Source organism: Lates calcarifer, linkage group LG18 (genome assembly GCF_001640805.2).
Source record: "Lates calcarifer isolate ASB-BC8 linkage group LG18, TLL_Latcal_v3, whole genome shotgun sequence".
Taxonomy (NCBI): Eukaryota; Metazoa; Chordata; class Actinopteri; family Centropomidae; genus Lates; species Lates calcarifer.
The window spans coordinates 2,321,635-2,334,701 of NC_066850.1; the positions used below are offsets into that span (position 1 = coordinate 2,321,635).

At 41.6% G+C, this 13,067-nt stretch overlaps 1 protein-coding gene across 1 annotated transcript in view; it reads left to right on the top strand.

The window, feature by feature from the left end:
• dock4b (dedicator of cytokinesis 4b) overlaps positions 1-13,067 on the top strand; it is a 103,129-nt gene that overhangs the window by 30,545 nt on the left and 59,517 nt on the right. The window contains 6 exon segments of the mRNA XM_051077548.1: positions 2,234-2,274; positions 3,048-3,103; positions 3,195-3,291; positions 3,859-4,007; positions 6,166-6,250; positions 11,840-11,991. Of these exon segments, the coding sequence (XP_050933505.1) occupies positions 2,234-2,274; positions 3,048-3,103; positions 3,195-3,291; positions 3,859-4,007; positions 6,166-6,250; positions 11,840-11,991 (580 nt within the window).

Here is a 13,067-nt window from a genome sequence, read left to right on the forward strand (position 1 = left end):
TGTTTGGCCTTTTTAAATTTCCAGAATAATGTGAAAGCATCCAACCACAACAAAGCCACACTCTTATGCACACCTTAACACAAATAATCAGCCTTACACAGACACACACACACCTCCCTCTTCCGGAGTTCTTAACACACACTGTCTCACTTCCTGTTGGGAGAGAGGCACTACACACACCGAGAGAGCCAACCAGCCAGCCAGTTGAGCAGTCAGTCGTGCAGCCAGTCAGCCAGAGGGATGTGATATTGCGGTAAAAGACCCAGAGGAAGTAGACAATAGTACAGCCAGCGGAATGCTTGGCCCTGAAGGGAGGAACAAAATCAAAATCCTGCCAGCAGCGAGGAGGCTGAGAGACGGGCTGCTGACAACACAGGAGACAGACTAATGGCTCTGCCTCATGTTGATACTGTTGACACTTGACAAAACACAGGAGCTTTCAGACTGAATGTGTCTTTACTGACACGTGGCTCCTGTCTGAAAACACGCCTCAGTAATTCATTTTTGACTCGGCCCGTCTGTCGCTCTTTATTGAACTTTTGTTAAATTCCTGAGAGGAGTGAATGTATTAGGTTGAGTGTATAAAAACTGTAATTTTAAACTGTTCTGTCTGACACATCCCCATACTTTACCTATCAGGTGAGCTCAAGTACACCTTCACAGACCCCACCTATCATGATCCAAGTATTTTGATATCCAGTACTATTAGCAAACTATTTCAACAGTTGATAAATCATTTCAACCATTGATCCATTACTCTTAGCTGTTCATTTCAGTCAGTAACTACGTAGTTTTATCTAGCTATGTTAACAGTTATTCCACTTTTGTTAACCCACGTCATTAGAATTATTTTAATACACAGTACTTTTCGCTAACTGTGTCAACCATTTATTTGTTACTTTTAGCTTCTGGTTTTTTGCTTGCTCATTAGGAACTGCACATTCTCATGCACAAGGCCTGTTGGAGCCATTGCTTTTCTGGTTATTGTACCAATAATATTTACTAAAGGTCAGCATCACACACATTTATTTTTCAAATGAGTTGGCAATCTTTTCATGCAACAATACTTGTGCAGAAATATCCACTGGGGTATGCGTACCCCTGGTTGGGAATAACTGATTTGGAACATTAATCAGTTATCACAACTTTACTGATGTATTGCAGATGTCTTCTCTCCTTGACATAAAACCTTGCAAAGAGCTGCCAACCACATTTGACCTCTGTCACTGAAAAAATGACTCATCAAGGAAATACTGAGCATATGTTCCACAGTGCAGACCCAGACAAATTACTAAATGCTATTCTGACCATGCATGTCTGAAACAAGGCAGGGAGACAAACACTACCTAAGTCACAGATGCTCTGGTAAAACCCAACAGTGATAAGAATAGTCTAATACATTTACATTTGAGCTATTTAGCTAATGCTCTTATCTGGAGGGACTTACAATGGCTGCAACAGTGGAATGAGCTTATATTGTCAGTTTGGAAAAGAGCACCAGCTCAAAGCCGCCAATGTAAATGTATTAGATTGTTTCTATCAGCGCTGGGATTTGCAGAAGCACTAATTTGGCCTGAGCTCAGATTGGAGTGTGTAATGGTGTGAGAATAGTGTGTTGTGTTAGCGTTAGCAAGCCACAGCTTTTACACCTTTTTCTTTATCTCTGCTTTTTCTTCACACTTGCTAGGACAAGCCGTAGTGAGGTTTACAGGGCCCTCAGTGGCTTTTTCCGTGACGGGTTTCTCCCCTGATTCTGCTGTGCATTTGGTTGTGGTCACTGCATACACAAGTTGTGACAAAAACAATTTGCTATGTATCACAGTGCTTTCAGGTGCTGCGGTGACACATTATACATATATATATACGATTATTGGCAGGGGCAAGTTATTCAGTTGGCAGTGAGATGCCTTGTTAACAATCCATTTACGTCTCAATCTCCTTTTTCAAATGACATTGAATTGGAATAAAAATAAATGTCTGCTGGGCGCGTTATGAAATTCTTTCTACATGCAGCTGTCAGAAGGATCGGATCATTTTTATTAAATCACTGTCAAAACACGCATGAGGACTCTCTTGCACACACATATGCATCTCCTTCCTTGTCCTTCTGTTATTAAATATACAGTATTCCATTTTCTCTTCTGTTCTGCAGTGCAGGCCAGATATGAAGATATAAAAGTGTATTAATCATAGTGAAATACTGGAAATTGAAATGGTGCTTTTTTCTCCGCAGGCTGGTACCGAGGATTCATCTTGAAGAATCCTAATGTCAAGGTGAGCGAACCATCTTCTTTGGAGTGTGTGTGCATGTTTTGCTTGTCTTTATGTTTCTTATGACTCATTTCAATCGTTTAACCCTGATGCCCTGTCTCGATATTAGTTTTTTCATTATTGAAAGCTTTGTCATCTGACAGAGCAGGGATTTCAAACTGAGAGCCTCCTGCAGGCCCGTCATTGTTAGCCACGACTGGCAATTTAACCAGCTGAGATGACAACTGTCAGTGACAGATTTCATCAGCTGTACTTTCATTGTTAACAAAATATTTCACTGTCAGTTAGTTACACTAAATGCTTTTGTCTGGTAAAAGCTGTAAGCTACATGTGGTTAGCTGCTGTCCCTTCATCTGCTATGTTGGTCCATCCACACAGGTGTTTTGCATTATTTTTATAAAGTGCCAACAAATATGAAGAGTATGGATCAGAGAGGACATCACATTGTTTCCAGTTGTTGCACCAGACAAGCACCAGACCACATATTCAATAAACCATTTGTATTACATATTTACAGATTTGTGTTGCAGAAAAGTGTGTGTGTGATGCAACTTGAAGTTTATTAGCATCACACACACACAAACACATTTTTCATCTTTTTTTTCTTCCCTAAATCCCATTTCTACTCTTTATCTCTTTGTCTGCTCCTCTCTTCTTCTTTTAACCCACAAATATTGATTATGTTAATCACTTCCACATGCTAGCAGCTAAACGCTAATGCAGCTTGAAGTGGGTGACGAATGCTTCTTATCAACCTGTTTATCTTCTGCCCAAAGGGGATCTTCCCTTCCAGCTACATCCACTTGAAAAATGCCCATGTCAAGAATAAAGGGTGAGTGAAGTTTTTCATGTATGTATGTATGTATGTGCAGGTCGTGGTTGAGGTTTGAACTCATCTCTTATGCGTGTGTGTACGTTTGCAGGCAATTTGAGACGGTGATCCCTGTCGAAGACTCTGTCATCACAGAGATGACATCGACATTGCGAGACTGGGGTGCCATGTGGAAACAACTCTACGTGGTAAGAATCCTTTAACACACACACACACACACACACACAGTTTCAATTTGAATATCACTACTGCCTAAGCGAAGCTGCCTTTTTAGGTTTCACATGAGCAGAATTTATTTGGCCCAGGGTAATTCATAAGCTGCAAACAGTCAAAGCTTTTTCATACACATTCATTAGTTGGATTGATTGTGTTTGTGGCCTATTAAGCTATCTGGGGTACTGATTAAATTGAGCTGATGAATACTTGCAGATCAAAGTGCATAAATTTGTGGCAAAAAAGCAGCAGGACACTGAAGCTAATTTGCACAAATCCATTTTTAAGTCTCTGTCTGCTCCTCTCTCTGGGTCGCCCTCCTCCTCTCAAAGTCGATTTGGCTCTCTTAATGCGTGTTCTGTCACTTTGTTTTCACTTATGTCTTGGGTGGCTAGAATCAGCTGTATATTTTCTTTTCCTTATCCATGTCTTCCCCTCTATCTTCTCTTTATTTCTTGGCAATTTCCCTTTTCATTCATCGCCTTTCACTGACTCTCTTTTTCCTCCTCCATCCCTCCTTTTCTGGTTTTCTCCGTCCACAGAAGAATGAGGGGGATTTGTTCCACCGGCTTTGGCACGTGATGAATGAAATCCTGGACCTGAGGAGGCAGGTGCTGGTGGGCCACCTCACCCATGACCGCATGAGGGACGTGAAGCAGCACATCACGGCGAGATTGGACTGGGGCAACGAGTGAGTAGAGGAAGGGCAGAAAGAAAGAGGCCCTCTCTTTTCAAATGTCCTAATATGGCTTCAAGAGCAGTTTCTCTCAGAGTACATACAGACACCAATGCCATGTTCCATCTCAAAGGACATGGTGATTTGTTCCTCTCTCAGCACATTACTAATTCATGACATTAAGAGTTATTTCACTTAAAGTTTTGCAAGATAGTTTTTTTTTACCCTTCGCTCAACCGTTGGAATCTGTTTGTTTTACAGTTCTGTGTTTAAATTAAATACCAGAGACTAGAGGCTTGCTTTAGGCTGGCAATCCATCACAGGAAACATTCTGTCAGCTTATTTTTTTTTTGTAAAAGGTATATTTTTATTGCATGGTAATGTTGTGAACCAGAATGTCTTTGAAGCCTTGCTTTTTGGCGGATGCATTTTAAAATCATTTTGTGAGTCTGCTGAATAGGTCGATAAACTTTTTAATGCAAGGCACAAGGCACTACGTTTTCCTGTTTGTTGTCTAGCACTAGACACTTTCCACAGCACAAACTTTCCCAGGGAACCAGGAACCTTTTGAGGAACTCAGAAGTGTTTTGACTGGTGGAATAAAAAAATTTAGCTCCTCTGCCACAGTTTCTGGGCACATAACGTCCCTGCTCGGGGGATAGTTCTTTCCAATGGCACAAGAGCTGTTACAGCAGAGTTTGCAGTACTGCATGTTGGCAGCTGGTCAAACAAAACTCTTGTACAACTCATGTGCAGCTTTATTGACTCACAGCAAGAAAGCACTAGCATCATTAGGATGAGGGTCAGACATTTCTCGTTGTGTTTTACGTAATGTAGTTAGTTTTCCAACTGGTACAGAGAGATAGAGTTAATTGTCCTTTTTGTCAAAGTGATCATCCACTAACTCAGGAATTCATAACCATTATACATTCAGCAGCATGACAGCTTGGACGTCTTAGTCTCCCTTTCCGCCTCTGCCTGTCTCTTGCATCTATTAACTGCAACATGACTCAAATTACAAAGAACAACCCGACTCTGCGTTTTTACCTCGTCAAATCTAGCAAATTCACCATCCATATATCTGCTAATGGGATGATTTGGCTCAACTTAACTGACACTGTCTGGAAAAGAAACGTGTCACCTCTCCTGTTTCTTCACATAAAAATAGAATATTGTAATAATACCGGATATGTGATTCAGTTGCTTGTTTATTCTGCCTTCTTAGCTTTGTTCCTGGGGCTTCTTGCAGCTCTCCAACTCGTCTTTCCTTCTTTCCCAGATTCTCTCTCTCCGCCTGGCTCTTTCTTCTCTCCTTGCTCCTCTGTCTTTTGTTGTCACCTTCCCTCCCTGCAGGCTCACTCTTCACTCAAATCAAGTCCCCTCTCGCACAGACAGCGCTCTCTCCATCCCTCCTCTCTCTTTCTTCTCTCTTTCCTCTCCATGCCATGAGGATGAAATTGGGGAAAAAAAAAAAAAGTTCTGTCATTCTCTTTCTATCTGTCCTTCACTCTCCTTCATTTCCCCGCTGTGGGCCCTCCTCAAAGACTCCATGTCCACACACATACACACACAACCTCCTCCTTATTGAGGAGATGGTTGGACAGCCCCTCTTCGTGGGCTGTTGTATGGTTGACCAGGCCTGTCTCTTTTATTGCTGACAAGGAGACACACTCTAGCGTGCCGTTTTGGTCCACTGAGAATGCCTGCCTCGATGAGGATAAGAAGAAGAAAAGGAGGAGGAAGACGTGAGAAAGTTAGAGGCAGAGCTGTTTACGGAGGCCAAAGAGGGTTAAAGGATGGAGAGAGAAAGAAATGGGTGGGAGCAGTCGGAGGAAGATGGATAAAGAGGACAGTGGGCATAGCAGGGGGCTAAAGGGAGAGGGAGTTTCTCTTTCATCTGTTCCTCAGAGAGGAGGATGATCTGTCAAGTTTATTTAGACGAGTGACAATGCTGATCTGACAGCACTGGTTTGTTTGTATGTGTGTGTATGCACTTGTGGGTTTATATAGTGTGTGTTTGTTCACTTTGTCGTTGATGCTCAACTCAGGCGACCTTGTCTGTTTTGTCCACCACAGAGCTGGATATGAATTCATATTGTTTTAATATGATCTGACCTTGATTTCATTCACTGCCTCACTGTGTGTATATGCTCTATGTGTCTGTGCGTTACAGACAACTCGGCTTGGACCTGGTGCCCAGGCGAGAGTTCAGCATGGTGGACCCAGACGAAATCAGCGTCACAGAGCTTTACAGACTGGTGAGTGGTCTTACAATCCCTCACATGATATTCATCTGCTCTCTTTGGTGGAGTCGGGTGGTGAAGTGTGGGTGATTACAGGACCCGATTTCAACTCTTCATAACCTCTCTCTCTTCTGTCCTTACTGTTCTTTTCTCCACTTTTCATAATCTGCAGGTTACTTAACACAGAAATGCTCCTCTGGATAATGTAACAGTCACATGGGCGTATGTCAGGTCCCTCGGTTTTCATTACTTCCCCTTCGTTTCTGTGAAATCACAGTTGTCCATCATTTTAGAATAGCACATGGCTCTAAGTACGTCAGTACCCATTAGCCTTAGCTGCCATTGCTGTGGAGAAAAGGCCAGTCTGACATTTGAATCGAGGTTTTTGTTAAATTTGTGTGCAAAACACAGCGTCACAGTTGCTGCAGGCAAAATTGAGGATTGATTTAGTTTAATATTGTTTATTGCCAGTTTAATATTGAGAGAGTCACATGATCTTGTCATTGGGGAAAAAGGAACGAGAATCAGCTCCTGCCTCTCTGCAGCTCTATAAATGTAGGATATAGGCTCCACCATCCCACTACCCAGCACAGGGTAAGTGGGTGTAGATAATGAATCTGGATAGATGTATAATACTTATACTATAGCTTTGGTGTGTTGCCATTTTGATGAAAATATGTGTCTTGAAAATGTCACAGACTTACAGCTGCTTCTTGCTTCAAGCAAAACGCTTTGTAAAACACATCCCTTCAGCTGATCGCATCAGACAGTTGAAGGATGTTTTACCAGCCTGTTCGCTTTAGTGCCTTCTCTCCCCCAGCTAACCTCTGAGGTTATGTGAGAAGCTATCCATCACTGACGGCAGTCTTTCAAACCTCTTCCCCAAAGCTGGCAGATGGCAGAGATATTGGTGTGAACTGGCAGACCACATCAAACCCTCCCCATTTCTCCACCCAGGCACACCAGGCCCTTAAAGTAGGGATTACTGTAACTTCACATTTCCAGTTTTCCGAGCACCTTGAGGGCTTGAAGAGGTCAAAACTCCAGCAACACTTGCAGCATAAATAGTGACTTTATTTTACTTGAAAGCCTTCTCAGCCATGTTTGCTTCAAAACATTAGAAAAAAATAAAATAAAATTAGCGAAACTATCAATAACAAACATTCTAACAGTTTGTCATTTTGTGTTAACTTAGCTGCTTTTCATAATATTGATAAATACCAGTTCCATTTTAGTGTTAGCATTACTAGCATCAGTGTCTTTTGAACCAAAGTTGAACGTCTGAATTTCTCCTTTTTCCCTCTGTTCCCATACTCCTCCATCCTTCCCCTCTCTGCCTCTCCTTCCCGCTTTCTCTGAGCCCCAACCTCTGTTACCGTGGCAACCACTTCTCTGCCCTGATACAGTGCGGGGAGAATTGTATCACACACACACACATGCAAACACACACACTGTGGCGGCTTTCCCTTCGCAGGGGTAATTGAAGCTCTTAATCCGTCTGTTTCTTTTTTTGTTAGTCAAAACAAAAGCAGGCGTAGCAGGATGAAAGCTTAATGCACCTCTATTAAATGTTGTACAAAATGAGCAAATGACTGCAATTCCCCTATACTGGGGACAAGATAAAGGGACAGACATCCACCGCTGCCGTCCACGTATAAAAACATACACACTCGCTCGCACCGGGGCACAACACACCATCACACTGAGCCCAAATTACATCAGTATTTTTCAGTGAGATCTTTGTTTATGAGAGCAGCTTCTTTGTTTCTGTCTTGCACTGTCTGTATGGCTTAATTAAATTGAGATGGGGATTACCTGGTGTGTGTATGTATGCCCGTGTGTGTTTCTTTGTGTGTGCTGGGAAAATATAGCTTGACTGCTGCATTGTGTCAAGGAATTATGTGATATTTGCCCAGTGAGAGGATACTGAGACAGATAAAGAAAAGACAGTCAGGGCACTGAATAATAGAGATTTCAAGTATAATGAGTTTGATTCCAAAATGAAGTATATACTATTTTAAAATGTCTGATCATTTTAAAATTATTTTTCAGTAAATTGTAGTTCTATTGAAACTTAAGGAATATTTTATATTATCAATGGATCAAATTCTGTCTGCAGTTCCGCACAGCGCCATGTAGCATTTTACTATCTTTTAGTTCATTGTTCAGTTTTGGTAGCTTCAAAAATGGTAAGTAACCTGAGCAGGGCACATCCTGTCCTTTCTGTTGTAGTTACAAGGAAATTTTGTCCGTAGAGATTGAGGTCTGATGTTTATTTGACTCATTTGACTTGACTCCTGAAAACAGACGCCCTTTGAAGCATTTTATTTGGTAGTCGCTTAAAAGTGAGAGAAGAAAACCCTCTTCCAAATCCCTAATTGGCTCCCCAGTCTCATGCTAAGTCTGATCAGTTGGTAAAGCTGTGTGTAGTTTAAAGGCAAGTCAGCTTCAAACTTCCCATTTTTTTCCTTGGAGAGTGAGTTCAGTACTCAGCGTGAGCAGAGCAGAGCAGACCAGAGTTTAGCTCCCAGAAGGATGGATTCATTACCGGTGACAGGTCAGACAGCAGTGATAGATAGCTCAGGCCTGGCCCTGGACATGCGGCAGTAAAATTTCCTCTGTGGCTCCAGTTATCACTAAAGAGATACAGTACACACACACACTTAAAAACCCTCACATGCATCTCTGCTTGCCGCACAGGTCTCCCTCCCACAAGCTTAAAAGGGGGATGAAAAGCAGCTTTAATAGTGATGTAGAAGTGAGTGATGAAAGACGGCTCTGGTGAAGGGATGTAGAAGTTTCTCTTTGGCCTCAGTTTGACCCCTCTCTCATTTTTAGAAGCTCCTTGTAGTTGGACCGTCACTCCACTTGGTGCTGTGCCGTGCTGTTTAGGAAAAGATTACGGAGTGAACAATAATAAGACGGTTGGGCAAGCACACATATGGTCATGCTCCCTCTGTTCAGCTATCTCTCTCCCGGCCTCTCTGTGTTACCCGCAGCATTATATGATGCCAGCAGGGCTGCCAGCCTTATTCAAGGCTGTCATGTCTACCCTTTGTGTCTAGTCATGCTGAAGCTGTCATATAACCACACACTGCTCCCGCCGGGCAGCTTAAATGACACACTGAAAATAACCTCGTAATAAAATCCCACAGCATAAATTAGGCCTTCCAGGACCTAGTCATTCTGCGTGAAAACCAGCTCAGCCCCGTTGTGTATAGAAAAAGTGATCTGGTAAAAGACAGTGTCAGTGCCTTGTTGTTAGATCATTCTCCAGCATGTTTTCTTCTGGGATGTCAGACAGGGCAGAGCAGTCAAGACAAAACAAAACAAAACATATTCATCATTTTGACATATTGCAATTGTAAAATGATTTGTAGCATAATGTTCTACCATGTTTGAGTCTTAGAGGACCAGGTTGGTGTTTTTTTAATATGTTTGTATTTACAGTACCGTCAACTGTTTTCCAAAGCATATCATATATATCAGATTGATTTCTTACCCTCTGGGCAGTCACTGTTTATCTCACATGAGAATCACCTTCCAGTGACTTGTCCTATACTATCTCAGGTCTTTATTTTTTGTCCAAGCAATATTGTCATCCCCTGGTAATGCACTCTTGGGGTGTGTTCATGTACATGGCAACATCAGTGCCTTGACAGTCGGCTGCCAAACAGCATCTTTGTAATGCAAGAAACAATCAAATCCAAACTGTATTTGTCACATCATCAGCACTTGTGTATTGTTTGTCTTCTGGGTTTGACTTTTTTGCCTTATATCGTCCCACCAAGGATTATAGATCTTGTGATTGCAGTAATAGATTTTATTATTTCCACAAAAAGAGGCCAAATTGGAACACTGCTTGCCCATTTTTTTTCAATCACTGGCACGTTCTACACCCAGTGGCCCCATTCAGAACCTGTGATATGAGCCCAAGTCAAAATCGATCCTCAACCTTAGCTGTGGAACTTGTAGAATTTGCAGTTAGTGCTTCTGGGACTGAACCCAACAAGGTCCAAAGAATGATATTTCTTTCACAGACTTGTTGTAAAAATATGGCAGCCTATCAACCTAAAAATTAAGAAAATATATCAACATTTTTTAGTGCTGGGTGGTGATGTTGTAAGTTGAGCTAGCTGTTCTCTATATTCCAGTCTTTATGCTAAGCTAAGCTAACTGGACTGCTGGCTCCAGCTGCACATTTACCCCATAGACAAGAATCCTGTTTTTTAATACATACAGTCTGTTCTATTAATATAGTGTAGCAGGTGATTGGCATTGTAGCAATTCCTCCTTTGTATGTTTGCTTCTTGATACTCCTCTAATGTCTTTCTGTGGCACTGGCCTGTGGCCCTTGCATTTTCTTCAGTCTCTTCCTTTTCCTCTCTCCTCATCCTCCTCCTGCCTCCCTTCCCATCTCTTTACATCCTACTACAGACGTGAATGTGGAGCAAAATTTGGCAGTGGCACTACTGGCCATCTGGTGCTCTGTGTGTGTGTGTGTGTGTGTGTGTGTGTCCTTGTATTTTTGGATGTTGACAGCAGATTAGGATGAACCTCTCATAAACAGAGCTGTAATGTGCAAGTTGATCTGGATGGTATTTACTACGCTGCACCAAAGTGTGCGACGCTTTATTGATCTTTTTGATTTGATTGATTTAATATAGCATGTTATAGCAGACAGTGCCACTGCACCACCCGACACTGAGACGTGCTGCATTGTCTCTGCTTGCATTTATATTCAGTGTGAATCTTACTGTTTGTGTTTCTCAGAGATTAAGAAAGGGATGCAAACCACAACATCATTATGTCTTTGTGTCAAGAAAATAATTATGCTACTGGAAGATAAATGCTTAAGGTGAATAAATAACCTGTTTGAGGTAATGGAAGATGTTAAATGTGTTTCCGTAGACTATAATCGATTTCTGTGAAAGCCCTTGTATTGTAAAGTGCAGACATAAATCTGCAAGTGCTTATGTATAAAGTGTTTGTTTATGCGTGCATCTTTATGCACAGCAATATGTGCATCCTGTGTCCCATTTGGTTCTTTGGCACCGAGGTTGCAACAAAGAAGCAGTCAGACAATGCAGCTCAGATTCTCACATCGTAGCCCCTTGGTGCTGCTGACGGTCTGTGATATTACACGCTATATTAACTCGATCTATATCAACAAAATCTATATCTTAGCCTCTTTTTCCGACTGTCTTCAAATATATATGCAAATGTGCAGCAAATCTCCTCCTAACAGTGAGATGTCTCAAAGAAAAATTATTTATCTTTGACTGGGAAACTCAACACTAAATACAGCAGCTCTTGAATGAAATAAAAGATGTAACCACATGTTTTTTTCGCCCTCGCATTAACTGTATTTGATAAGCTTTGATCCTGCATTTGAGGATCTTTTGGGATTTAGAGCTTATGGATTTCACTGTTTTTTTAACCTTTCCCAAATCCACCCCATCAAAACGGCACAGTATGTGAAATTTAATCACTTTTATTCATTTATTTATTTATTTATTTACATTTCTGTATAGTTGCAACTATAACTCTGATTTATTAAAATATCCTCACTCAGACTAATTATAGATTTTTGCTGCTCCACAGATGGAACATCGGCATCGCAAGAAGGAGACCCCTGCACCTGCGAGCACCCATCACTTGTTTGTCCATGTGAAGAGCCTGATGAGCGCCAATCTGGGAGAGGAGCTGGAAGTCTTCTTCCACATTTACGATGGGCGAGAGAACCGGCCACTCAGGTAGAGAATTTTAAGAAATAATGATATAAAATGCGTCACGTTTGAATGCTATGACTGACATTAGCGACATTATTACTTTTTGTGGTTGTGTAGTATTCGTTTTTTGCCAGTATGCAAAACGTTTTCACTCTGCATCATGGTATTTGATCAAAAACTGTTTGCTTGTATTGGTCTTGTTTTTGTTCTTGGTGCAAAATCTACAGACATGCAACAAGGTTGATTAGTGATCACAGGTGGGAGAGAGGGACGTCTTTAATTATCACCCCACTCTCATGTCACAAAGTTTGTGCTAATTATATTGATGAAGATTTATTAAATGGAGCAGGTTGTTAAAGCAATGGACACATAAAAGTGGGCAAGACCATATAAAAAGTGTCTGTGCTGTCCACATAAAAGAGCCCCATCACCCTGGGAGTGTGGACACGTCACTCGCATGCATACATGCACGCACACCAACACACACACCACAGTCTCCTCTTGATCGGGCGTCGGCCAAATGGAAGACTGTATTTAAACTCCTCGGTTTTATAGTTCAAAGCAAATTCCATTTGATGTCACAAACAAGTGGATTCGTCAGGCGAGGGGAAATGAGTGGGCTGAGAAATGAGCACGGCAACACTGAAACTTCCTTTGATAAGTCATGCTTGTGTTTGACACTACTCTCCGCCCCACAGGGTCACATCAGAGGAACAAGGGTGACATTGATGGGACTCATAGTTTTATTATTTTGCGCGGCGTACTGTTACTCCACTTCTACTTCATTATTCATCAACATTTCTGGCAGGAAATTTAACTATTGTGCAAACTTGGTTGACCTAAGTTTCTTTAAACCTTGCATAGAGACAGTCTGTGGTTTACTCCAGCACTGTGTGAATAATAGCAACACAAGAAAAGAGGTTCTATTTTTACAAGAGGCGTGCAATGCTGTTTGGTTCTCATCATGTGGTTTATCTGAGAGAAAGATGAGTTTCAGAGCAAACAGATCTGCATGTATACACACAAGCACAGGATGTATCAGTGGAGCAACTTTTAATTAGCAAAGTATATTTAAATAAGCTGTCTTGTCTCCTCTTAAC